This window comes from Pieris napi, chromosome 11 (assembly GCF_905475465.1).
Source record: "Pieris napi chromosome 11, ilPieNapi1.2, whole genome shotgun sequence".
NCBI classification, from domain to species: domain Eukaryota; kingdom Metazoa; phylum Arthropoda; class Insecta; order Lepidoptera; family Pieridae; genus Pieris; species Pieris napi.
The window spans coordinates 7,357,865-7,383,876 of NC_062244.1; the positions used below are offsets into that span (position 1 = coordinate 7,357,865).

The 26,012-nt window shown below is 32.6% G+C and overlaps 1 protein-coding gene across 3 annotated transcripts in view; it reads left to right on the plus strand.

Annotated features, from left to right (window-relative positions):
- Positions 1–626: 626 nt before the first annotated feature.
- LOC125053482 (protein capicua homolog) overlaps positions 627–26,012 on the plus strand; it is a 41,692-nt gene continuing 16,306 nt past the window's right edge. Inside the window, exons 1-14 of one of the 3 annotated variants that reach the window (XM_047654821.1) lie at positions 627–1,041; positions 7,824–7,950; positions 10,556–11,236; positions 12,022–12,180; positions 13,105–13,276; positions 13,836–13,935; positions 14,627–14,857; positions 15,128–15,267; positions 15,677–15,791; positions 16,144–16,243; positions 22,942–23,214; positions 24,335–24,646; positions 25,101–25,181; positions 25,595–25,685. In XM_047654821.1, the coding sequence (XP_047510777.1) occupies positions 7,855–7,950; positions 10,556–11,236; positions 12,022–12,180; positions 13,105–13,276; positions 13,836–13,935; positions 14,627–14,857; positions 15,128–15,267; positions 15,677–15,791; positions 16,144–16,243; positions 22,942–23,214; positions 24,335–24,646; positions 25,101–25,181; positions 25,595–25,685 (2,551 nt within the window). In that variant the 5' untranslated portion in view covers positions 627–1,041; positions 7,824–7,854. Of the gene's footprint in view, positions 1,042–7,823; positions 7,951–10,555; positions 11,237–12,021; positions 12,181–13,104; positions 13,277–13,835; positions 13,936–14,626; positions 14,858–15,127; positions 15,268–15,676; positions 15,792–16,143; positions 16,244–22,941; positions 23,215–24,334; positions 24,647–25,100; positions 25,182–25,594; positions 25,686–26,012 lie in introns of those variants that run through there. The other 2 variants (XM_047654822.1, XM_047654823.1) reach the window with 2 other exon arrangements.

A 26,012-nucleotide genomic window follows, 5' to 3' on the forward strand; every position in this document is an offset into this window, starting at 1 on the left:
AAAATAAATTTCATTAAATTCTTTTTGTAGTTTCATTGTGTATGTATCTGGCCTAAGAACATTGGTAATGTAATATGTATATAATAAATGATTTTATAAAAACTTGTAGATTATTTAAAGCAAGTAAATATTGACACCTTATTTTTTAAACATTTATTTATTTGTGTTTGATCTGAATTATTACATAGACCTAATTTTATTTAATACATGTATGTATTGTACACAATTCATAATTGATTTTATATTTATGCATAGCTTTGCAGTGTAGCTACTTTAAAGAAAAAATAACTTTACACAACAATAACATTAAGTAGTAACTTTAATCAAAGTATTATAGACCATTTGAATTTAATGATCGAGATAAAATGTATATAAATCAGTACATAAGTTTAAAATTCGCGGTTATAAATGCAGTCAGCGACATATTTATATCACGTGACTAGAATCGATCCAATGGTTGAGCGCGTCTCGGGTCCATTCAACTCGATTTTGGCCAGCGCTCTAGGGAGGGATACTTCATAACACCGATCCTATTCATACATAGGAAATATTTTAATATTTCTATCTCTTTCGCACGTATTGAGAAATAATCAAATGAATGGTGAACGAGTGAAATAGGAATACATTTGAGTGGAAATTATAATGCGCTCAGCTAGGCCAGTCGTGATGTAGATTTTTTTGGTGTGGGTGTTTTGTCTCGCGATGTCAAACGCTTCAATGATCATTATTTTTAAGTGGATGTGGTAGATCTAAAAATCAGTGCAAAACGTTGATAAACTGAACAATTCTAGTTCTGATAAAGTGTTGGTGGATATTGTATATCATAACGAAGTGAACAATAGAGTGCAGTGAAGGCAGATAATAAATTGGTGGGGGGCTGTTAAAATACTACGTTAAGATAGTAACAACGTTTTACTACTCGTGAGGTGTTCGCTCATAAAATTTCTCATCTCGCTGCGAGTGCGATCCGGACTACCATTTTGTTTTATTATGTGGTTTGGTTGTTTACGTGCATCGTGTTCCTGGGAATGGCAAAGGACGGTGAGTTGAAAAGATAAAGTGACAGGGTGCGAAACGTTGTCTGCGCATGTAGGGCGCACACGGCTATAACTTTGCATCGGTGAATAAGTAATGGTATTCGATTTGTGCACCGCGAGGCGCAGTCGTGGTGACGAGTTGTTAGTTGATCATGAGAAATATTAGTACCTGCCCACTGGTGCATACGCCGCGGCGTCTAGTGTGTTGTGGATAAAATTGATTTCGGTCAATATCTAAGCATGCGCCTATCGTCTCGGTGCTGCCTATTTACGTACGTTGCTCGCGTTCATATAGCTGTTATCAGCTGATTACACTACATAAATGCTTTGGTTGCCTTGCAACTTGAATTGTTTATAAATAATTGTGAATAGCCATGATCCAACTGTCCAGTCAGCTACTTGTTTAATCTAAGTAAGTAAGCAAAATGTTTTAGCAAATACCTGTTTTTATAAAGTGCTTCATATATGTATGTGTATATATACATGCTAATTAGCAGTGGCACTAAGAGACATAAATTCTATTAAAATTTAGTCTCATAGTAGCACAAAGATATTTTTATAGTTACTAGTAGTAGATGATATGCAGCAATCATTTATAGAAGACAAACTTGTGTGGGTGTGGACTATAGAGACTCTTGGTGATTGGTTTAAATTACTGTGGAATATTACATTATTTGGTTGGAAAGATTGCTATAATGCTAAATAGATTACTACTATGCTATGCAATAATACTTGTACATTCTTCAAATATGGCATTCCATTATTGTAGGTTTTTTTCAATCTCATATTTTTATTCTACTTTATACATAATATATGTTCTCTATTCAACTTCTTACTACCTTATATTTGGTGATCATTTTAACATAATTTTACTTTGTATGTTTTATTAAACTTTGTATGTTTGTATCAGTGATATTAATGTATGAACCTTTATATCATTATATGTAAGTTTTATGTCTTAGATGATGCAATTGCAACAAATATTGACGGAGTAAATATTTCTAGGGCTTTTAATATAACACATTGAAATTAAATTTCCAAAATTATTATTTTAGTTAACTGTAATAAAACTAATAATAATACTCTGTGCGATATTTTGAATCCATATCTTTTATATTTTGAATTTTACTATTAGGACTTGGTATTTAGATAACATTTTCTCACATTATACAGTCTTTAAGGTCTTTTGTTGTTTAAGGTTTTGCTGTTTATATGTTCATAAGACCATAAACAAAATAAATTGTTTTTAGTGTATAATTACTGTGAGAGTACATTAATAATAAGGTACATTAATATTAAGTTATAGTTTTGTAATAAACTATCTGCTGATTGTTTCTGCACACAACATAGAAATATAACCTGTTTTAAATTAGGATTGAAATGTGGTTAAAAAAATAATGATACTGTTTATATTGTTTTTAATATTTATACATAAAAGAGCTTCATTTATCACTATTCAAAAATAAATACAATATAAATGCTATTATAAATATGTAGATATTTTTTTTTATAATTCTCTATAACTAGTTTTATTAGAATTTAAAATCAACAAACATTACTTGTATATTTACTTAACTACTGAATATTTAATCTATTACAGTAGACATTACAACAAAAAGATGGTAGGTATGCAGTGTTAGAATTTTAAATAATTCACATGAAAACCCCATATGTTGAATTTAATATTTTAAAGTAATAAACACAGGCAGGAAATTATATCATGCAAGGAATGCACTTCAAGTTTTTAGGACGACAGGACATTTTTTATTTGTGAAAGGGCCAGACACGCCATTTGGTAGAAAGTAATATAAGCTCCATACCTCCACAGGTACGCTCAACCGGAAATAAGCATTATTGTTTTTGTCTTCGGCGAGATTTCTTTTTTTCTATCGAGTTCGAGTCCCGTGGGATTAAGAAAGCGGCTGTACCCGTTAACGTCGTTTTTGAATAAAAAAAGTTTATAAAATAATTATTGTTTAATCGCGCGTCGTTTCAAACAAGTGTGAAAGTGTGGTTTTGGTTATTGAGAATACTAATTGTTGAACAAAGCTTCAGCGTGCGACTCTCATCCCTGAGGTCGTCGGTTCGATCCCAGGCTGTGCACCAATAGACTTTCTTTCTATGTGCGCATTTAACATTCGCTTGAACGGTAAAGGAAAACATCATGAGGAAACCGACACGTCGAAGACCCAAAAAGTCGACGGCGTGTGTCAGGCACAGGAGGCTAATCACCTACTTCCCTATTAGATTGAAAAATGATCATGAAACAGATTCAGAAATCTGAGGCTCAGACCTAAAATAGGTTTTAGTGCCACTGATTTTTTAAAGCACAGTAATTTTGTTACGTCTTCGTGACAGCCATATATACGTCATTACTCGCTATTAATTTCGCGACTTTGATGTCGAGGAAATAGGAACGTGAAGTTAAAAGAGCTAAGCAGTAAGCACCAAGATAATGGGTTAGCAAGTTTGTTTTCTACTATAGAGATTATTAACAAGTACTTAGATGGGTTAGTACTTAATATCAAAACTTTTTTATTTTCGTTGCCAGGATTGAATTTTTGTACCTCCGACACAATCGATCTAAGTAGGCCTAGAATGCATACATCGTAATACATAATATATACTCTGTTAACATTATAAATAATAATAATACAGTTACTTTAATTTCATACTGTTAAAAATTATATATCAAATCGGTATTAGTTTTTTTATTATACTCTTATAGTCTAGTTATTCTATAAGATTGTAGTATTCGATATTATTCACTTAACCATACCTTTTACATGTATGTGTGCCTAACCTGATATAAGGTGAATCATCGTCGAAAAACACGGTCACGTAATGCTTGTTTCGGCTTGTATTGTGGTACAAAATTTTATACTTTGTGATTTTTTGTTGAATGTTTCGAGTATGATGCCCATGGTCTTGGTGGAGCACACAAATATAGAATATAGGGATAGATAAAAATTGAGTAGCTTCAGGAACTACTAGCGGAAAAAGTTATTTTATGAAATTGCTTAGATTATTATTATCAACCAAACTGATGCACGGTTGTTAGCTGTCTATCTGTTGATGGTACGATACTCGATGATCAATTCTGATTATGATACATTTATTTATAAGTAATCTTACAGCTAAAATACATATTATAAACAAAACACTTGGAAAATATATAAAGCCAAAACAGATTACATAGATAAACGATATATATGAAACAGAAAACATAAGTAAGTACATTAATAAACAAAAGAAAAGAAAATGGAAATTTAACATTAAACAAACAAATACATGAATCTCTTTTCTCTCTTCTAAAGGCCGATTTACATTATCTTAGTGTTTAGGAGAGTGCTTTAGGATAGTACTTAGTTGAAACATGTAAACGCTACTTGCTTTAGTAAACGCTACGCTAAAGAACTTGCCTTTCAAGTTGTACTAAAGCGCTCTCCTAAACACTAAGATAATGTAAATCGGCCTTAAGTCATAGGAATTGTCAAGTGCTTAGAATTTAAATAGTAGGTTGCTGTTCTCACTGTATGATACAATATTGAGAATGTCTAGGCTGTGCTCCGGAATCGGAAATCCGGGCTTAAGTGGCACTTTGGTAAAAAACTACGTTATCTACATAAAGTATTTTGTACTGAGCGTAAATCATATAGATATCAACTAATGTATAAGGTCAGGTAACATTCTAAAACAATCTCAAACTCAAAATCTTCTGGGCCACAAGTTAATAAAACTGTTACTGTGTCTATGATAAACAATTAGTAGGTAGGTAGGTAGACCATAAACAATTCCTTACTCATAAAATCAGCGTTTGATCCAGGTTTGTTAAATTAACAGTGACGTCACTGATGTCAGGTTCTGATCATTTATCTCTTTCTCTGTAGTTATTCCATAAGAACAAATTGAAGTAAAGGTTAATTGAACTATAAAGACAAAAACATCCGCGCCTACCAGTAGAAACTCTGGTTACGCGCCACATTAAGATTTCTCATACAAATAATTTACATGGACACGGTATTATATATGCTAGCCAATACTCTGATATACCTGCTCATGTTAGGATAGGTGAGGCTTTAGTGTGTACTCTCGTCCCAGAGGTCGTAGGTTTAATACCCGACTGTGCATCAATGTACTGGATTTAACACTCGCTCGTACAGTGAAGGGAAAACATCGTGAGGAAACCGCCATGTCTTAGACCCAAAGGCTGATCACGTACTTGCCTAATAGAAAACACAAATGATCAGAAATTTGGAGGTTGTAGTTTTTTTTAAATGTATAAATATCACAACAACAACAACAAGATATGTGAGTTGATTGTCATTTATCGTTCTATATTTGAAAATTTATTTTGAAATCGCCAGAAAACCGCTTAAATACTTAAGTTTTATTTAAATTTTAATATATGGCTTTCTGACTCCAATACGTTCGTTATCTCGTTAGAAACTTGTAAGTAGTATTTGACTAATGGGCTCTTTACTCGAATGTGGGATTCATAAACTACACTTAAAACAAGGTCGTTGGGATTGAGTATAAACATGTTTGAACTTGCCTGCGCTGTGAAGTAACTATGAGGAGGTAATTATGAGCCGAGTTCAGCTCCATGTTTTATTAATCTCTTTATGACGTCAGTTTGTGTAATGAGAGTGTAATTATTTTCTTTTATATATAGTTGCATAGGATTATTACACAGCTCTCTTGGTTACGTACCTAGTACTTTTGTTAAACGAAATGTGAAGTTTATTTGTACTTACGCCCGGTTTAAAGTAGGTACTTAATAAATTAGTAAATATAAGTTAAGGCCGATTTACATTATCTTAGTATTTAGCAGAGTGCTTTAGGATAGTACTTTAGTTGAAACATGTAAACGCTACTTGCTTTAGTAAACGCTACGCTAAAGAACTTGCCTTTCAAGTTGTACTAAAGCACTCTCCTAAACACTAAGATAATGTAAATCGGCCCTTAGATTTTTTTGGATTCCTACAGCTAGTTATAGTATACAATGACACAATAGCAATAGAAATACATATTTAAACACAAATATAAATTGCTCTTGACATTTATTATGAAAAAAAGGTAATAATTTTGGTGAAATAATTTCTTTTATTGACAACATGAACTATGTTAATTATAAAATAATGAGAGTTACCCTAAAAAACTATTCTAACAAGTTGCCAAATTTATATGAAATATGTACGATGGTTACGTAAATAAAACCATCGTTACTACTGTATTGTGACTATTACTCATCAGCAACCACGCGGACCGCTAACTGCAAAATAGTTTATATATTCAAATTGTTCAATAGTCACGGTTATATGTTTCATTCACAATAAATTCACCTGTTTGTGATACAAACGTTTTAAAAATGTATTAAAAATAAACATTTCAGTTTTATTTCCACTTTTAATGTGTATTTAATAAGGTCAGGAGAACAAGTGAATAGCCATTTTAACATATAATTGTGGCTTGTGTCTATAGCAGATTTTTATAAATCAATTTCATCGTGTTTCGTCAAACGGGTTGAGGGGTGCGCTAAAAGGTACAACGCGCAACGCCAAATACCATTGAACAATGTACGTATAATATTAATTACCACGCCCCATTGTCGGGAGTGAAAGAATAAAACAATTAGTGCTCAACTTAGCTCCAGGTTATTGATCGAAGCTATGTCTATTTCGATGTAAGCGAAAATAACTGTCGTGATGAATATTATTGCAACATTTGATTCATGTATTTGCAATATCTACGTGTATAGTACACTACAATTTAAGAATTGGGCTCAAAGAGTTCTAATTAAAGGAAATTTTACAAAGCACATATTGAGCGAGTAGAATGCAATAGAATTTCAATTTAAAATGCCGGCAACGCACTCGTGAGCTCTTTGGCATTGAGAGTGTCTGTGTCACTTAATATCAGGTGAGCCTCCTGCCCGTGTGAACCATGTTCTTTGAAACAAAAAATAGAAGATTTAACCCTGTTAAAGCCCGTACGTAACTAGTTACGAACTAGTATTACGAAATGATCAAATTTCTTGTAAAGCAGAGTTATTTTATTATTAACGAGTTTAAATTGAGTAAAAAATCATTGCCTATTGTTGAATTACACCGTATAATATCGCTTATTAGAACTATTACTCATCGGTTTTCCTTGTATATTGAAGAACGAGTTTTGTCTTATGTTTAAGAGCATGTAATTCTAGGTATAATCTAATATTATAGGTCAACTGTATTACTATGTTTGTGATTTACCTAAAGTGACCATTTATTTATTGACTCAAAACGGGACATTGGTTTAGTCTAGGTCAAATAATAAGTAGTCAATGAAAAAAAAACACTTTTTTAAAGTTATTTATTCAGAAAAAGTTTGTTGGGTTAAAAGTTACGAATCACAAAATGTAGGTACCCAAAATGTTTACATATGTTTATATTTATCAGAAGAACAAATTTTAATATAGCTAGTGACGATTACAAATAAGAATGAAACTCTTGGCATGTTTTTTTATATTCTGCTGCTTAAATTTTCGCGCGGTTTCTGAAAACGGGACAATTTTGCGTCCTACAGTTCATTTTGGGGTCACCGGGACTCCTAATTGGAAAAAGGGACAGTCCCGTTCAAAACGGGACGTCTCGTCACGTTAGTTTTACTCTACTAATTTCGATGTTAGACTCGCTAGCAAATGACGATAGTTTGTATGATTATATAAATAATTTGTATATCTAGAAGTTACATAGGAACTCTATTATACTGGTGTGTATAATCTTTAAATCTTGATGTTTTCAGGCGCAATGAGTGAGCCGTGGTAGCGGCGGTGATGCAGCGCGCTCAAACGAGCGGCGCGGGCACGCAGCCGCCCAGCTCCACGCGGCATTATCGCGCGCACTCGCATTACCCTGATATAGACGATCAGGTAAACATACCAACTATTTATTTATTTATAAGTAATCTTACAGCTACATCAGTGTCGTAACTATACCATCTGAGGCCCGTGGCAAATTCGTTTGATGGGGCCCTATCAGTAAAAATCGTCACGTTGTACTCAGTTTAATTTTAATAAACTTCGAGATTTTCAGCGTACTCAATTACACGTTGTATATGTCCCACTAATGGCCATAGGACTCCTCTCTTAGGCGAGAGGGAATGGTCTGTAGTCCCCACGCTAGCCCAATGCGTATTGGAGACTTCGCATTCATCTATATAACATAATATCTCTTGGGCAGGGGCCCTGTTGGGTCGGGGGCCCGTGGCATTTTGCCGCCCTATTGTTACTCCACTGAGCGCCACATATTAAAAAGAAAATACTTAGACAATATACAAATCCAAAATAGATTACATTGTTAAACAAATATACGGAACAGAAAACAAGTCAATTATAGCACATGAATAGAAAATAAACTAAAACTGAAATTAAACATTAAACGAACTACAAGTTAATACTTAAAAGAAAAACATAATTGTTACGGCTGCTTTCTAAAATATTTCCTCTCATCCTCTCTTGTAAGGTGGAAAATGTCACCTTCTTCAACTATAAACATACATTGATATCTATATCCTTCTTTATTGAATACGTGTCGGTCCTCGCGTTTTAAAAATCGCACTGACTCATTGTGCGCCCATATAAAATATCAAATGGATTTATTACGAATCCGAAACTATCTGGATAAGTTTGGGTTAGGGCAATATTTTAATATTTCATTAGAATGAAATAGGTCATAATTTGTTTACCTATAGGGGCCGTTCAAGTATTACGTAAGCAGATTTACTGCAATTTATTCCCCCCCCCCCCCCCTCTTGTCAGCAAAAGTAATTAAAGGTCTCAAAAATAATAGTACATAAATGTTTTTTTTTGTAGGAATCCTCGAAAATGCATGCAAGCATAGACCATGTGTGGGTAATATGTGTAAAAAAGTACTGTTGACGTAATCAGATCAAATTGATCTATTAAGACCCCCCCACCCTCACACCTATAGTGCTTACGTATTACTTGAACGGCCCCTAACCCCTCTTTTTCAAAACTCAGTAAACTCTAAAAAGTTATTGTATGTTTTGTCCTTATCACACTCGTTAGCAAACAAGTTAAAATATAACAATCTAATCGAATTGAAGCTTTGGTAGGTTTAAGTAGGAAAAATAGGAAAAATAGGATAGATTATCATTGGTATTATTTTGCCACATTTTGGTCAGATAAGTTATTTACTGTTATACTAGTCTAATGAATATATTAACTATATTTTATATTCCTATTCCTATATATTTACTATTTTATATAAGATTTTTTTAAATCAAATTTTAGGAATACTTTATAAACATGTATGTTTTTTTCATAATACAAAGGGGTATATTCAGTTCGATTATATAACAATTTGAACAAATAGGGCTCAGCTAGCAGATTATGTTCTTTTCATTAAGCCGAGGATTAAAAATGTAGTTCAGAAACTGATTAATATGACGCTATCTACATAATGTATGCCCTTGAGATCTCCTCAAGGGTATAATATTGTTATGTTTTCTGGTCTTTACAAAAAGGAGTTGAGATGCGCCCACAGTCGTGTCTTGATTCCTATATGGTAAAACTAATATTGGAATAGGTTTTTATTTGAAAAATCATTTGGTCTGGACATTCCTTAACTCGTAATGTGATTTAGAATAGTTGAATAAAGATACACTGTTTGGTTTCTTTTCAGAATACGTCACGTTCGATAATCAAAGATTGTTTCCCCGAAATAATTAATTTAATTTTAATTGTTTGATAATAATTATGTCATATTTATAAACTAATTTCTTTTACGATATAATTATAACTACAAGAAATACCATTACGATTGTGTACTAACGTAAAACGAAAACACTTGCCATTGGCAACTCTTGGTCTTGACCTCAGATTTCTTTATCCATTGCCTTCATTATTATTCTTTATAGGCAAGTAGGTGATCAGCCTTTTGTGGTTCGAAAGAACAACCTTTGGGTTTGAAGCTTCAAGCTACTGTGTTTACACTGATTCATGCCAAATAATTCGAGACGACTCATTGGTCTAGTGGTTAGTACCCCTGACTGCGAATCCATGGGTCCCGGGTTCGATCCCCGGCTGAGACGAACATCGATGTGATGAGCATTTGGTGTTGTGCTTAGGTCTTGGGTGTTTAAATATGTATTTATATGTCTATCTATCTATAATATGTATGTATATCCGTTGCCTAGTACCCATAACACATGCTTCACCAGCTTAGCATGGGACTAGGTCAATTGGTGTGAATTGTCTTAAAAAAAAAAATGCCAAATAATAATATAATGGAAGTTTGATAACTTTATGTCACATTTAAATACTTGTTATTGAAGATCTTATCGTAAACTATTTTAAACGTGTTTACGTAATCGCCATCTCTTTAATTTTTATTACATTTGGTAGTTAACGGGAAGATACTTGCAAGCAAAATAATAGCCATTTAACACTTTGATATATTTTCAAATTTTTGTGTATATCAAACAATATTCATTTAGAAATGTATTGTTTTCAGATCCCAGCATCGGTGATTAGTAGTGTGGGAACAGTGAGTTTGTCACAATCAAGTACCAATCCAACCCCAAATATAACAATGGCTAATCCGACTACACCTAATACCAACGGTGGTCAACCTGCTCAACAAACTCCAACGCAGGCACCGATCCGCAATTTGCCGAAGAAACGGAAATTGGCGCCATCTGAACTAGAGGAGATAGAAAGGAATTGTATGAACAGCCTCACTGAAAGAAATCTAAATGTCCAAGTTTCAGCTCCGTCAGTTGAATACACGCCCACGTATCAGTCTATTCTCCAACCTTCGCCGATCGTGCGATCGTCACCGATAAAACAAACAGAATACATCTCTTATCCAAACATAGACTTATCTGAGTGGCGGGATCACAGAGTCTTAGCGAAACAGCGCGGAATTTACACGCCGGGGGTCATTCGACAGGCAGAGGGTTGTAAAGTGATAGTGGAATTGGATGGACAGGAAAATGAAGCGATTGAATATGGTAATGTGTTTGGTGCAAATAAGTATGACGTTATCAGTGATGCGAGTCCCCAATTGAGTCATATATCTATTGGGTCTTCGTGTGTCGTTAGGACTGATGCTAGTCGGGACAGTGTTCAAAACGTGTTTGTAGAAGGTTACGTGTTCGAAATACATAATTCGCCTATCAGGATTCGAGTACAGGTAAGTCTAGTATTTTATGGGTCTAATAGCATTTTTATTTTAATACAGTAACAGAAAAAAAACAGAAAAGAACATTTCGATAGTATCGGAATAGTAGTAAAATATAATGATTGAATTCAATCAAATGATAATTCGCGTTACGCTGATGAATCTATGTTGAGTTTTAAACAAGTTAGAAGCAGGAAATAGGTTGGACATTCTTTTGATCGTATTATCGTGTGTACACTTAAAAACATTTTATTATAATAAAACCCTTTATTAAAATGCAGTCGATATTCTTTAAAATATACAAGTATTTTATAATTGAGAGTTTGGAATACAATCTCTATTCTATACTATTTAGACGACTCATTGGTCTAGTGGTTAGTACCCCTGACTGCGAATCCATGGGTCCCGGGTTCGATCCCCGGCTGAGACGAACATCGATGTGATGAGCATTTGGTGTTGTGCTTAGGTCTTGGGTGTTTAAATATGTATTTATATGTCTATCTAACTATGTATGTATATCCGTTGCCTAGTACCCATAACACAAGCTTCACCAGCTTAGCATGGGACTCGGTCATTTGGTGTGAATTGTCAAAAAAAAAATACGCTATCAATTATAAACTCTAATAAAATTTTGAAACGAATATATAAGTCTGTGTGGACAGCTCGTGGTCTTTTGGCTAACTCTGGTCGTAGTCATCTTTTGCGCTGTGCTATGACTTTTTTGTTTAGTTTCATTGTAACTCCAACTTTTGAGGTATGTAAGAAGCAATGCTCTTTAACAATAACTTCTTTTATAGGTCATTGACGGTGAAGGTATAAAGGACACGGTTGAAGTGAAAAGAGCTGATATCCGTCTACTGCAGCCTCCCTGGGCTGACGAGTTAGAAGATGCTGGTTCGCACGCGGCCATGATGCCCCAGCATTTGCGGATACATCCCGTTTCTACCTGTGTACCGGTAAGCACGATTGAGCAACTCTTCCTTGGAACTTTCTCCTCACTATAAAAATTAATCACAAACGGACCAATCCGAAACATCAAAACAATCATTTTTTTTTGCTAAAGGTTTTTGCAGCATTGCCTACATTTAAGATATAGGTTTAGTCTTTTTTTTTTTCATAATTAAGTGCATGCGACTTTCTCCTACCGCGAAAAATCTGGTTAAGTTACGAGTTTAAAAACATAAATAGATTTAAACTAATTTATAATTTATTATCTATATTGTTGGGTTGTATTTGCCCATAATTGCTAACCACAAGGTTAAACCAAATGTATATATTACGTAATGTCTGTTATTATGGCTTAAAAATAACGAGTATCCTGTATAATCCAGAAGATACCAATGGTAGTTATTATAGCCGATTAAATTATCATATCGTAATTTATATAAGAATTTACATTACAACAAAAACCTTGTGAGCATTGGAAAGTTAAAATACGAAGTTCCACCCGTATCAACTCGAAGTCCGTCGTTCCACAACTGAGCGTTTCTTAAGGAAGTTTTTACCGCGCACCACCACTATGTGAAACCAGCTGCCCACTGAAGTATTTCCGAACCAATTCGACTTAGGGTCCTTCAAGAAAATTAAATAAGTCCATTTCTTAAAGCCCTTGGCATTGAGAGTGGAGATGAGCCTCCTGCACCGTTGCCCTTTGCCTTTTTTATTTAAAAAAAAAACTATTTGTTACATATTGTGTGTCCATACAAACGCTAAGAGATATGTAGAAAACATTTCGACTCCCCCTTATTTATGATATTGTAGGTGAATGGACTATGTTAGGAAATTTCTGTGTTCTTTTATTAACATTTATTATGGTATAGATATGAAATATGCATTGTTACGTATAACATAATTATGTATGGGCTCCTCGTAACTTCCAGTACTCCATGGGCGGTGGGGAGTTTGTGACGTCATCGCCTTTAGCTGGTGCAGGGCAAGTTGTGACAGTTGGTGCCCTCTCAAATGGTTCCAGGCCATTTGATGATTATGGAGAAAGTGATGATGACCTGCCAAGGGAGGATATCATGTTTCCTACTGATGCCTCGCATATGGGTATGTTATTTTAAGATTTAATTGCAACCGCGATAAAAGAAACAATGGTGCTAAAACCTTTTGTTTCGTGATAGTTGGTTTTAATAGGAAAGTAGGCGATCAGCCCTCTGTGCCTTTGACTTTTTGGGTCATACCAGTTTTCTCACGATGTTTTCCTTCACCGTACGAGCGTTAAATGCATACATAGAAAGTATATTGGTACAGCTGCAGATCGAACCTACGAATACCTGTTCTAAAACCCCATTAAATAGTTATATTAATTTCGATATAGACCTAAAACATTTTAGACTGGTCTACAATGATCTTTGTGAAACTTGGTAACTATTTTAGTACTTAGTCTGTGGTATGTTAAGAATTAAAAGTATTAAAAAAATACTACATTGTTGTTATTCATAGACCATAACTATCACGAATTGAACTTTGTACTCCATGATGTCGAATTTATGTGTGTGGCTAAGCTTTATATAAGGGATGATTTCTAAAGAACAAATTCGTGTATAAAAAACTATATAATAAGGTGTCATTGTGATTTATTGTATAATAATGTTTGTATTTTTAGATTGCAGCAATAGTAAACGCAGCAGTCTCCAAAGCCGAGGAAGTACATCGAGTCTCATAGAAGGGAGTCTTACTCCGCGATCTCAACCGCCTACACCCAGGTATTTATAAACCTCTGCGGCCGTGGGAGAGATTTCTACTGATTACCAGATTCTTCTTTACGCAAAAGACTGCTGAAAACAATGAGAAAAACGCTAGGAAAACAGAAATTTCTGGGTTGTAATCACTACTTGTTTTACTTAGCAGTTTTACGAATTATATTAGACTATGTGTTTTTTCTTTTAATAGAAACATGACATAATAATGTGTTTTATAATTAAAACTTTCAGCAACAAACTTTTATTAAAACACTCTATAAATTTAGATTTATAGCGGAACTATGACTCACCTATATAAGTTTATTTAATTTTCTATTTATCTAAATAATGTAATTAATTCTTGATATTGCTACATATAACATGAAAATGGGATGTCACAGGCTCCTGAAATTATGACCCTGGAATAGGTGGTTGTTATGTAATCTGTTTTTGTCAATAAATAAACTTATATGTCAAAAATATATTGACGTACGTGATTCGCGCTCGCGAGTACGCTAGTTCGCGCTTGGTTGTCTCAGGATATCTATTTTGGGAAAACAGGTTAAGGGGAATAATCCAAATTAATAAATTCATATAGGTACAATAATATAATAAGTAGTACGACTGACTATAGTTAAGTAATTATTTTTGGTAAAAATAATGCTATTAAAATATTTCCATTTCACATTTATAATATTTCTTCTTATACTTGCAGATCTCAAGCAGCAACGCCACATAAGTACAAAAAGGGCGATGTTGTATCCACACCCACTGGTATTCGTAAGAAGTTTAACGGGAAGCAGTGGAGGCGGCTTTGTTCAAAGGACGGCTGCACAAAGGAGAGTCAGCGCCGCGGCTTTTGTTCCCGCCATCTATCGTTGCGAGGTGTACCTAGGTCCTCCAATACACCGCTTGCGCAGGGAGCAACACATACGCCCCAACAGAGGTTAGTTTTCAAATATTTTTGCTTTTGTTGCTTATTTTAACCCACTTTTAAAAGGAGTATTGGTTAAGCTCGTTGTGTTGAGTAGAAATATATTATGAGAATACTATTATATATTTAGGATTCTAAGCAGGAAGCTATGCAGTATATGTTAGTTTGTATGTTAGTCCTGAATTTTCTTGGAAAGTAAAAATTCTATCGGGATGATCGATTTTTTTTTTGCCGATCAAAGGGAGATAGTACGTTTATAAATATATTTTAATCGTATTTCAGAAGCAGCAGTAAATCATTGTCGTCAAGTGGTACGGGGATCGAAGGGGATGAAACTTCTCGTGAGTCAGACACAACTCCACCTAACTATCGCGTTGCGGGGCGCTTTGACCCCGACGAAACCGAGGCTGCTAATATGCTGGGTGAGTTTTACTCCGACTTTGAGTTAAACCGCGCAATCCCAAGTTGGCGACTTTTGCTTGAATTGCTATCACCATAAGTTAATCTTTGCGGAAAGAGAACCGTCGTGTACTACAATATACTAAATACAATTGATAATACTGTTATGTCATTAAAGTTCGATAGTAATCATTTTGAAACTTAATGTGAAAAAAATTAAAGTATATTTGTTAATAAATGAAATGTGGCGTAGCAAATATTAGTTTGAATAACTGCATTGCCGGTTCTCCGCTATATGCGGAAGGATATAAAGCAGGCATTTGTGTACGACACACGGACAAAAGTTGCCTCAAATTATATTAAACCTAATAATAATAACTATTTCCGAATAATAATAATATTTTACTTATAGTTAAAATTTTGTCTGTTCAGTTTCCCTGGGCAGCTCTCGCTCCGGCAGTCCGGGAGCGTCCCCAGTAGGCGATAACGTTTTTGTCCCCATTTCCTCACCACAACCGCCTGCAGCGCCGCCACACCATCTTATAAGGTAATGTATTTATACACTTTTACTCGATTAAAACAAGGCAAATTATTTAGTAATAATTAGTCGACGTTTTGAATTAATATAAAAATTATTTTACATAAATTTTTAATTCTTCTTTTATGGTATAAATAAAACATGTATAATTTTAATTTTTATTATAATTAAAATTTAATTGAAATTAGTTATTATAACTATCAACATTTGAAATTTAAAAGTTTCATAACTATTTACAGTCTTATAAAGTCTTAAAAAAAATTCCACAGTAATATCAGTAACTGGTTATAAGTCTAATAGAAATGATTATATACAAGCGTGCATTTATTATATATTTTTAAGGTTATATTTTTTTTACTAGGCCCGAGTTGGTGCGACCAGGCAGAATGAGTTCGCCAGCCTGTATTGCTACTAGTGTTATCAGACTATCTCCAGCCCCTACTTACCATTATCAATATCAGGTAATTTACATTTATTTATCGCGTTTTATAATATAGTAACATATTGAGTATCAATGCGTTATATATATATAAGTAATATTATCAAGGATTTTTTCTAAATGAAAACACAAAATTGTTTCTCTGAAATACAAAGTTTTTATTTTATTTATCACATTTTATAATATAATGCACTTATGATCTAACTATTATAATTATTCTTACCTGAAATACAAAGAAACGACATTTAATGTTCATTTATCCTTTAATCTATCTTTTTACACTATAATCCACTAAATTAATTTACACGTCATCCGCCATTTTATCGCGTGTCACTCCGACGCGTCAAATTCAAATTAATGAAATATCATTCCATTACATCTCCCCCCCTAAGAGAAAAAATTCTGAATAATATATCTACACACTATACTTAATAGCTATCTTCATATTCGTTTCCTTATATTTCATCTTCTTCAGATTCTGTTGTAACCGGTTGTAATTTTGTTATGTGGAACAAAGTTGATTCTGTTTTTCTGTTACCAGTGTCAATCCTGTAAATGGAGTTCGATATTTTCCCTACTATCTTAAAAGGACCTATTTTTAATTCGTCTAATTTCTTTCTATTCAGTCTATTTCCATTCTCAACATATACACTGTCTCCTATATTAAACTCTTGCATTTTTCTTTTTCTATCAAATATTTTCTTATTATACTTGTGGGATTTTATTGTATTTTCTAATGCCAATCTTTTATCAGCAATCCACTTGTCTTCTCCCTCTATTATTTTTAATTCATTTGGTAGAATGCTGACATTTGTACCATCCAGTAAATATTTTGGTGCAAAACCTGTAACGGAGTGTTCTGTTTCATTATATTTCTCTATACATTCTCTTGCCACTGTTGTCCATGTTCTCTTATTATTTTTCTCATTTATTCTACATCTTATTTTATTAACTATTGTTTGATTTAACCTTTCATTCAAGCCATTTGAGAATGGTGTATTCACAGCTGTAAAAATTAATTTCACATTATTTTCATTTAGATATTGCTTAAATTCTCTTGAATTGATGCCTGGATATTGATCTGTCAAAATTATTCCAATCTCATCTGTTTCTAGTACATTCTTTGTTAGTTTTATAAAATCACTTGCATTCTGTGTTTTTGACGTCACAATAAATGCATATCTTGTATAATGGTCTACTAAAAGGTGTAGGTACTTTTTTGTTGATCTAGATCCTCCAAAGCCACCTATAGTATCCATTGACATTATCTCAAATGGTTTTGTTGCTGGTCCCAGTTGTGACATTAATCCAAATTTTCCTTGACCTCTTGATTTATTTTTTATGCATATTTCACATGTTTTACAAATATTTATAATATTCTTTGTTAGGTTTTTAGCTGTGTATATTGGACTTATTTTTTTCTGCAATTGTCTGATCCCAATATGGCATAAATCTTCATGCACCTTTTTTATAAGTTTCTTACTAAATTCTTCTGAGAGGATAATCTTTTCATGTTTCTTTATTTTCTTATAATATATTGTATTTTTTTGTATTAGATTTTCTTTTGTTTCTTTTATTGTTTCATTTTGCTCTTGATCTTCAACTATATCCTTTATTTGTATTAAATTAACAATTTTCAATAATTCTTCTTTGTTATCTTCTGATTCTAATACAGGATTTCGGCTCAAACAGTCTGCTTCTACATTTTCTTTACCAGGTATATATTTTACCGTAAAGTCGTATTGAGACAGGTAGTATGTGAGATCACCCAATTCTTCGTCTGTCCTGCATTTAATGTTCATGTTTTCTAAAGGTTTGTGGTCTGAGTAAATAGTGAATTGTTTTCCAATGAGCCAGTGTTGCCAGTATTTGACTGCTTCTTTCATAGCAAAACATTCTAAGTATATAGCTTTTTTCCGTTTTTGAGATTCATTCAGTTTTTTTGAAAAATATGCCACTGGTTTGTCATTACCGTCCAGTTGTGTTTGTTTTAATATTGCTCCGATACCCTCTAAGGAAGCATCTGTGAAGATTTTTATTGGTAAGTCTTTGTCATATATTTCCAATACCGGTTGAGAACATAAATATCTCTTTATTTGATTAAATGATTCTTCACACTTCTCTGACCACACAAACTTTTCGTTTTTTCTTAATAACTTATGTAATGGATCTAAGATAATCGCGCTCCTTGGTATGTATTCATGGTAAAAGTTAATTTTTCCCAAAAATTGTCTGATATTCTTTTGTGTCTTCGGAGTTGGAAAATGTTTTATCGAAATCAAATTGTCTTTTAACGGTCTTACCGAGTTGTTTTGAATTACATGGCCAAGATACTTTACTGAGTCTGAGGCAAAGGTACACTTCATAAACTTCAATCTAAAGCCTTCTTTTATTATTGCCTCTAATACATTTTTTATGTGTCTTATATGGTCCTCAAAAGTAGAGGAGTAGATTAAAATGTCATCAATATAATTTACAGAGTATCCTGTGAGATTGTGCTTTCTCAGAATATTACTTAAAACTCTCTGGAAAATTGCTGGTGATGTTTTTAAACCAAAAGGAAGGCAGGTCCACTGAAAATGGCCATCTTGTGTGACAAATCCTGTTTTATATCTATCTTCCACCCGTAGTGGTATGGCCCAAAATGCTGAGTTTATATCAAGAGTAGTAAAATACTTACAATTTCTTGTCTTAATAATTAAATCATCTATTAATGGGAAAGGTTGAGCTTGTGGTACAACAATTTTGTTAAGTTCTCTAAAATCTATACATAATCGAGATTTTCTATTTTCACCTTTTTTAAATGCTAATGTCACTGGCGCAGCAAAAGGACTGTAAGATTCTTCTATTAAATTATTCTTTAGTAATCTGGATATTTGTTCTTCGATTTCTAATTTATCTTCTATTGTACATCTGTATGGTCTTTTACTACAGTATGTATTTACAAGTAAATCTATGTGAGCTTCATAATCTTTAACTGATCCTATATCATACTTGTCCCTAGCAAAAATAGTTTTATATTTATTTATAACTTCTTCTATCTCAATTTTCTTTTCTTTATCTAAATGATCTGTCTTACTAACAAATTCCTCTGTTTCTATGTGTTCATTGAAATTTATTGCATATATTTTTATATTCTTATCTTCATTTCTGTTATCTTTAGACATCCTGTCTATTTTCCTTTGTTCTATCTGCAAGTCCTCATTTTGGATTAATTTGAACTTCTTTATCATATCCAATCCGATTATAAAATCCTCAAAATCTTCATTTTCTACTATATATATATCGACCTCTTCTTCTAAATCAAAGATTTTTATTTTTATTGTTATCAAGCCATCTGTCTTCTTCACACCATTAACCGTTTTCATATATGTTATATTCACATTGTCTTTTTTTTCTTTTACTTTAATCAATCTTGAATTTATTAAAGAGATCTGTGAGCCTGAATCATAAACACCGCTCACTTCTAGTTTATTTTCTAATATAAGCTTGATTTTGATTAATGGTGTACTTACTCGTTTTTTTTCTCAGTATTCATATCTACTTCAATAATCGAATTATTATTTACATTTTTGGCTTTAAAAACCTTTTCAGATTCATTTTTATTTTTCTTGAACCAACATAACTCCTCCGGATGATATCTAATTCCTTTGTCCAAGGATTCACAAGTCTTACATGGCTTCTTCTCATTAAATTTATTTTTATAAGAATATATATTCTTTGATATAGTTGAGTTTTTCTTGAAGATCATACCTTCATATTTTCTTATCTCGTTGAACAAATCAGTAGTGTTGTTGAGTTCGTCCCTGTTTAACTTATTCAAGATAAAACCAGGTAAACCAGTTGCAATTAGATCTATCATTGTTCTGGAATCTATCGATTTATTTATGTCTAGTATAAGCCGTTCTTTTTTTATAGCATAATCAATTAACAGCCCTTCTTTATACTTGAATGTGAAAGCAGTTGTGACTACATCCCACCCTTGGTTCCTAAAAGTTTCTAAAAATTTGTCTTTCCATTCATTCCATTCAGAATTTACTGATAGTTTAATTACCATCGAGCTATACCAATCCAAACTGGAGTTTTCTAAAAATAATCTCAATATATCTATTTTTGTTTCATCTTTTGTAATATTAAAACGCTCACACTCTTTTTCAAAATTCTCTATCCATTGCACTGCATTAGGATTCTTACTTGTGAATTTTTCAATAATAAATTTCTCTGAAACATGTTTTAAATTATGTTGATTTTCTTTTTTTGTCGTAGATTCTATTAATTTTTCCAGGATATGTTGCAAATTATCATCATTGCCTCTTGGTTGTTTTGTGCTCATTTCCTCTAAATATTGATCTAAAAATTGCATATTACCTTCCTCATCTATATATGTTTTCTTTAGATCTTCATCTAATTTTACCCATATCTTTCTGCTTTGGTGCCTTTTCTTTATACTATTTTTTATTTTTGAAAAAGTGTTCAATTTAACTATATATTTATGATGAATCACCGGCTTCAGTTCATCAGGTAAAACATAACATTTTCCTTCTTCTGTCAATATTGAAGTTATGGCCAATATATTAGATTTGCCATCGATTGAGGCTATCATTGTAAACTCAAATTGCAGCCGGTCCATCTTTTTTTAATAAACAAAAATGTCGTTTTATAAGTAATATTATCAAGGATTTTTTCTAAATGAAAACACAAAATTGTTTCTCTGAAATACAAAGTTTTTATTTTATTTATCACATTTTATAATATAATGCACTTATGATCTAACTATTATAATTATTCTTACCTGAAATACAAAGAAACGACATTTAATGTTCATTTATCCTTTAATCTATCTTTTTACACTATAATCCACTAAATTAATTTACACGTCATCCGCCATTTTATCGCGTGTCACTCCGACGCGTCAAATTCAAATTAATGAAATATCATTCCATTACATATATAATATACTTTCATTATCTTTACTTTTTATATCTTCAACATAAGATTTATTGTAAATAATTATGCTCTGAATTTTCATTTCGTAGAATTCTGATATTTCATAAGTGTTGCTACTTAAAAAGTTATCCACCGAAAAAGGGACAAATTTGACTCATTTGAGGGAAATAAAAAAATGCTATGTATTTTTTTAGGTTGTACCTACAAAAATTTAAATCTAAATATTTACTTACTCATGTTAGCTAATACAAAAATAACAAATATGTCAATATCTCGAATCGAATCGAATTCACTTTAATCACTTTATTTTATTATTTAGCTGGCATCACTGCCTACTAGTTCAAGATTTAATAATCCTTTAAAAAAAAAAAAAGGGTGCGTGTACTCATGTACGCGCGTAAGAAGTTATACTTCTTTGGCTTTCTTTATTTTTTTTAAATATTAAATAAATAATAACAAATATTTAACGTTAATAATGTAATAATATTTAATATTTAGTATATTATTCAATTAATAATTAATATTAATAATAATTATTATTTATTATTTTATTATATTATTCATTCAATATTTAATAACTACGTATGTTTCATAACCTTTTAACTAAGTAACAATAGGTCTTTGTGAAAAAGCATTGCTAAATTTCTTTGAAAAAATAATAAAAACTCCTTTATTTGTTTAAAAGGTAAATGACAAATGTCATTATGGTCATTCAAAATTCTTGGCATACGAACTTCACGCATATTCTATTTCTTTTTACTTGTAGATTGTCTTACTCCTATCTCGCTCGCGCACGCTATAATCACACTCCCAATTTTGTGTCACAGGTGCGCGCGCATCGTAAAATTTCACTCTCATAAATTTTTCATAACGCGCCTAAAGAAGTATAACTTCAAAAATTATATCTTTATTTGTGCGTTTTTTACTGCTTGTGATGAAAAGGGATGTAATTATCACTTACCGTTTAGCCACTTTTAATGTGGAGCACCGCACTTAATAAAATGGATACATTCACTAATAAATAAAATGAATATTGAAACGCGTATTGAAATTGAAAAATGTGCCTGGCAAAAAGGTTTGCTATCTCTGACATGTCACAAAAGAATAGCTATCAGAATTTTACGGAATTAAAAATCAGAGTTTAAATATAAATATTTTTAAGACTAACGTACATAAGCAATCATATGAATTAGGAAGAAACAATTAAGTAATTCTCTCTTAATTTTGTATGTCAACCATTTATGCGTTTAACCCCAAACCGTTATTCATTTTTAATTTTTAACCATCAAAATACGCCGATACAAAAATATATTTTGTGCAAAATACTTTTTGACTCAATGCACAAATGTCGCCATTACAATTCACGAGAATTTAAAGTAAAAATAAGTCTTGCTAAAACAATGGTGTAGGCGCTAAACTTTTATTTATTTAATAAAAAACATGTGTGTGTACTTATGTACACGCGTTAGAAATTATACTTCTTTGGCGTAACAAGATAAAATCTTTTTAAATTTTTAATCTTTCGTCTTATTCTACTGTTGTAGAAAAATAGAAAATTTTATTATAACGCATTATGTAGTAAAAATAAAGTTTTTAAATATCAGAAAAAAATATTTCTGCATAATTTAAGAAATTGACTTTTTTATTTTAAAATGTTGACTATAGCTTACTTTAGAGTGTCGGTTTTTTGTGAGGGTGTGCGCGCGCATCGTAAAAATTTACTCTCATAATTTTTCCCTAAAAAAAAAGTATAACTTCAAAAACTTATTTCAGGAGCGGAACGGCCCAATCCAATCCACCCAATCCAATATAATAAGTATACAGTCATCCGGGATCAATATACCCAGCAGTATACAGTCAAACTTCACACCGCCCCTGAATTCGACCCCGAACCACTCCATTTCCATTAGTATGAACCAAAGTTTGTCAAATATAAGAAAAGATGAACCACACAATTTGGTCTTGCAAAGAAGTATTCCGGCAAATGGCATGGATATTGACATGTATCGGGGTCAACATTTGAGGAATGGATTGCATGATATTCAGGTAAATCTAATATATAAAATTCTCGTGTCACAATGTTCGTTCCCGTACTCCTCCTAAACGGCTCGACCGATTCTTATTAAACTTTTAATGCATATTAAGTAAGGGAGCGTTCTAGTATTACGTCACGCTATATTTGGAGATTATTGTATGTATTGTATAGGAAAACGTAAGGATAACGCGTAATTCAATCCCCGCCCCGCATCGTAACGTTTTACAAAAGGACCCCCCCCCCTCCCAAAATTCGTTACGTAATACTTGAACGCTCCCTAAGTCTGAGAATCGGCTACTATCTATCTTTCAAACCCCTAAGTGATAAGGGGTGTCCACAAGATTTAATTTTTTTTAAACAATTTTTTTGTTTTTATTTTTTTATGATACATACAAAAAACTTGCAACCCCTAATCTTCATCCTCTACGATCAAGCCCTATTTTTTATTATTGAAGATAGTTATTTTTATTGAACAAAAATAATGTTTCCTAGAAATAATATACATGGCAAAACGACGTTTGCCGGGTCAGCTAGTAATTTATAAAGTACTAACAATTTTTAATGTGGCTACGTAAAGCTAGAAACAGAAGAGTGGAAGCTCTTAGAGGAGGCGTATGTCCAAGGACAAGCTGTATAACAGAAATTAACCGGCTTGCCGATTAATTATTGGAGTTAATTTTTTTTAATGTTGTGTGTTAATTCATTAGTTCTTCACATTTTTATGTACTAGTAAAAGTAATTACAGCAATAAAGGCTTTTATTATTATTATTATTTAAAAAAAATAAAGTGATTAAACTAAAATATTGCAATATGTGAATTCTCCTAAGGCATGGAACAGTTGTTCCATTTGTATTTATTTGTTACCAAGCCAAGCTTACAAATTCGAAACAATAATTGTTTCACCGAGAATCGAACACAAGACGTTACGCCGAGATAGTTGTGTGTAATTAATATAAATTCGAATTTGATTTTAAATTCTTAATTAAGAAAGATGCATAATTAAAATAATTAATTAATTAATTATTGACTGTTTTATTTTTCTTTTGGAAATATTTACGCTATTCTGCTGTCATTATGTGTGAAAAAAATACGTAAATTATAATAAAACTTAAAAGTCAATTTGATTTCAGTATCGACGCGAAGAGATGACGTCACCGGGTAACCATGAAAATTTTCAGAATAGACGAGTCTCGGAGTATGACGACGACGACCACTCCGTCCCACAAACGGATGGTCACCGTGCTGACCCACGTCCCATAGAACTCTCCGAGGCTCGAATGGACGAGAAGAGAATTGTCAAACCGGCCCCTTTACAGGCGCGTCTCGTGTCCCTTTTGGACACAGATTCAAGGGATTCGGTCAAACGTTACTACGTGATACCACAGAATAGTATCGAAAAGAAAATCGTGCTGATTAAGAACGAGCCGACGGAAACTATGCAAGTAAGTTGTAATTTTAATTGTTCAACAAACAGTCTTACCTCTTTCATACTTATTTTGCCATCCCTGGTCTGTTCCTGTTTCGGACTTTTAAGAATTATAGGTAATTGACAAGTTCATCCTGACTTAATCTCGGTTCTTAATTTAACGAACGGTACATTAAAACGTAATCATCGTACCGTTCGTTAAAGGTAAGAACCGAGATTAAGTCAGGATGAACTTGTCAATTACCTATAATTCTTAGTTAACGTAATAAATAACAATACATTTTTGTATAAAACTAGCATATATGGAACCATGCTATGACTCATCATTATAAGATTTTCCAACTCGGAGGGTTCACTAGCTCTTGGTCTATAAGAATTGCCTCAAAATCAGGCAGGTCTTCTTAAACAATAAAGACGTTTAGACATAGTCCATACAACAAGATGTACTGTTAAGTCATGTCTGGTTACAGATAGATCACAAAGCGCATCAGCTAGCAATGCCGCTTAACGAGCCCGAGTCCGAACCAAGGGGACTAGACAATGGCGACCATGTAAGTATTTTTATGATTTCTTGTTAGGGAGCGTTCAAGTATTACGTCACGCAATTTTTGTAGATTATTGATTATTGTTCTATAAAAAAAAACAGATAAATGCTTAGGGGCCGTACAAAATCTTTGATTTTCTTATTTATATATATTACCCACACATTGTCTATGCTTGAAAACGTAATGAATTTGCAAGTATTCTTACAAAAAATTAATACGTTTATGTACTATTGAGAGCTTTTCTTACTTTTGCTGACAAGAGTAATAAATTGCAGTAAATCTGCTCACGTAATACTTGAACTTAGGATAAAACAGCGCTAAAACACTAATTTTACGTTTAACCATTGTTTGACCCGTATAAAATGCTTTTTCGATTATATTTAATATTTAAATCTTATTTATTATATTTTTATATGCAGGTAAATAATGTGAATAGTAGTGCAGTTATCGTCCACCCCAGTCAGCTGTTACCCGTATTACCAGCACCTAACCCTCACACAGCTATCATTGGTGAGTAAAAAGTAATTTTACGTTGAAGTGATTTGGATTTTTACGGGAGTGGAAAATGTCTTTAATATTTGTTAAAAGTTTAATATACATTTATAAATTTGCCATTTTATACTTATTGAATTTGCTCGGTTGCAGCAAAAACTTAACATCAAATAAATTTATTATTTTATCGTGAAAATTACTATTATCTTAATCATATTTTGTTATACTATTGTAAAGTGTAAGTAAAATATTAAGACACGCATCTTCTTGGAGATATTATATTTTATGATCTGATATTTGAATTGCGTCACAAGAAGTGTAAATTAAAAAAAAGAAAAAATACGC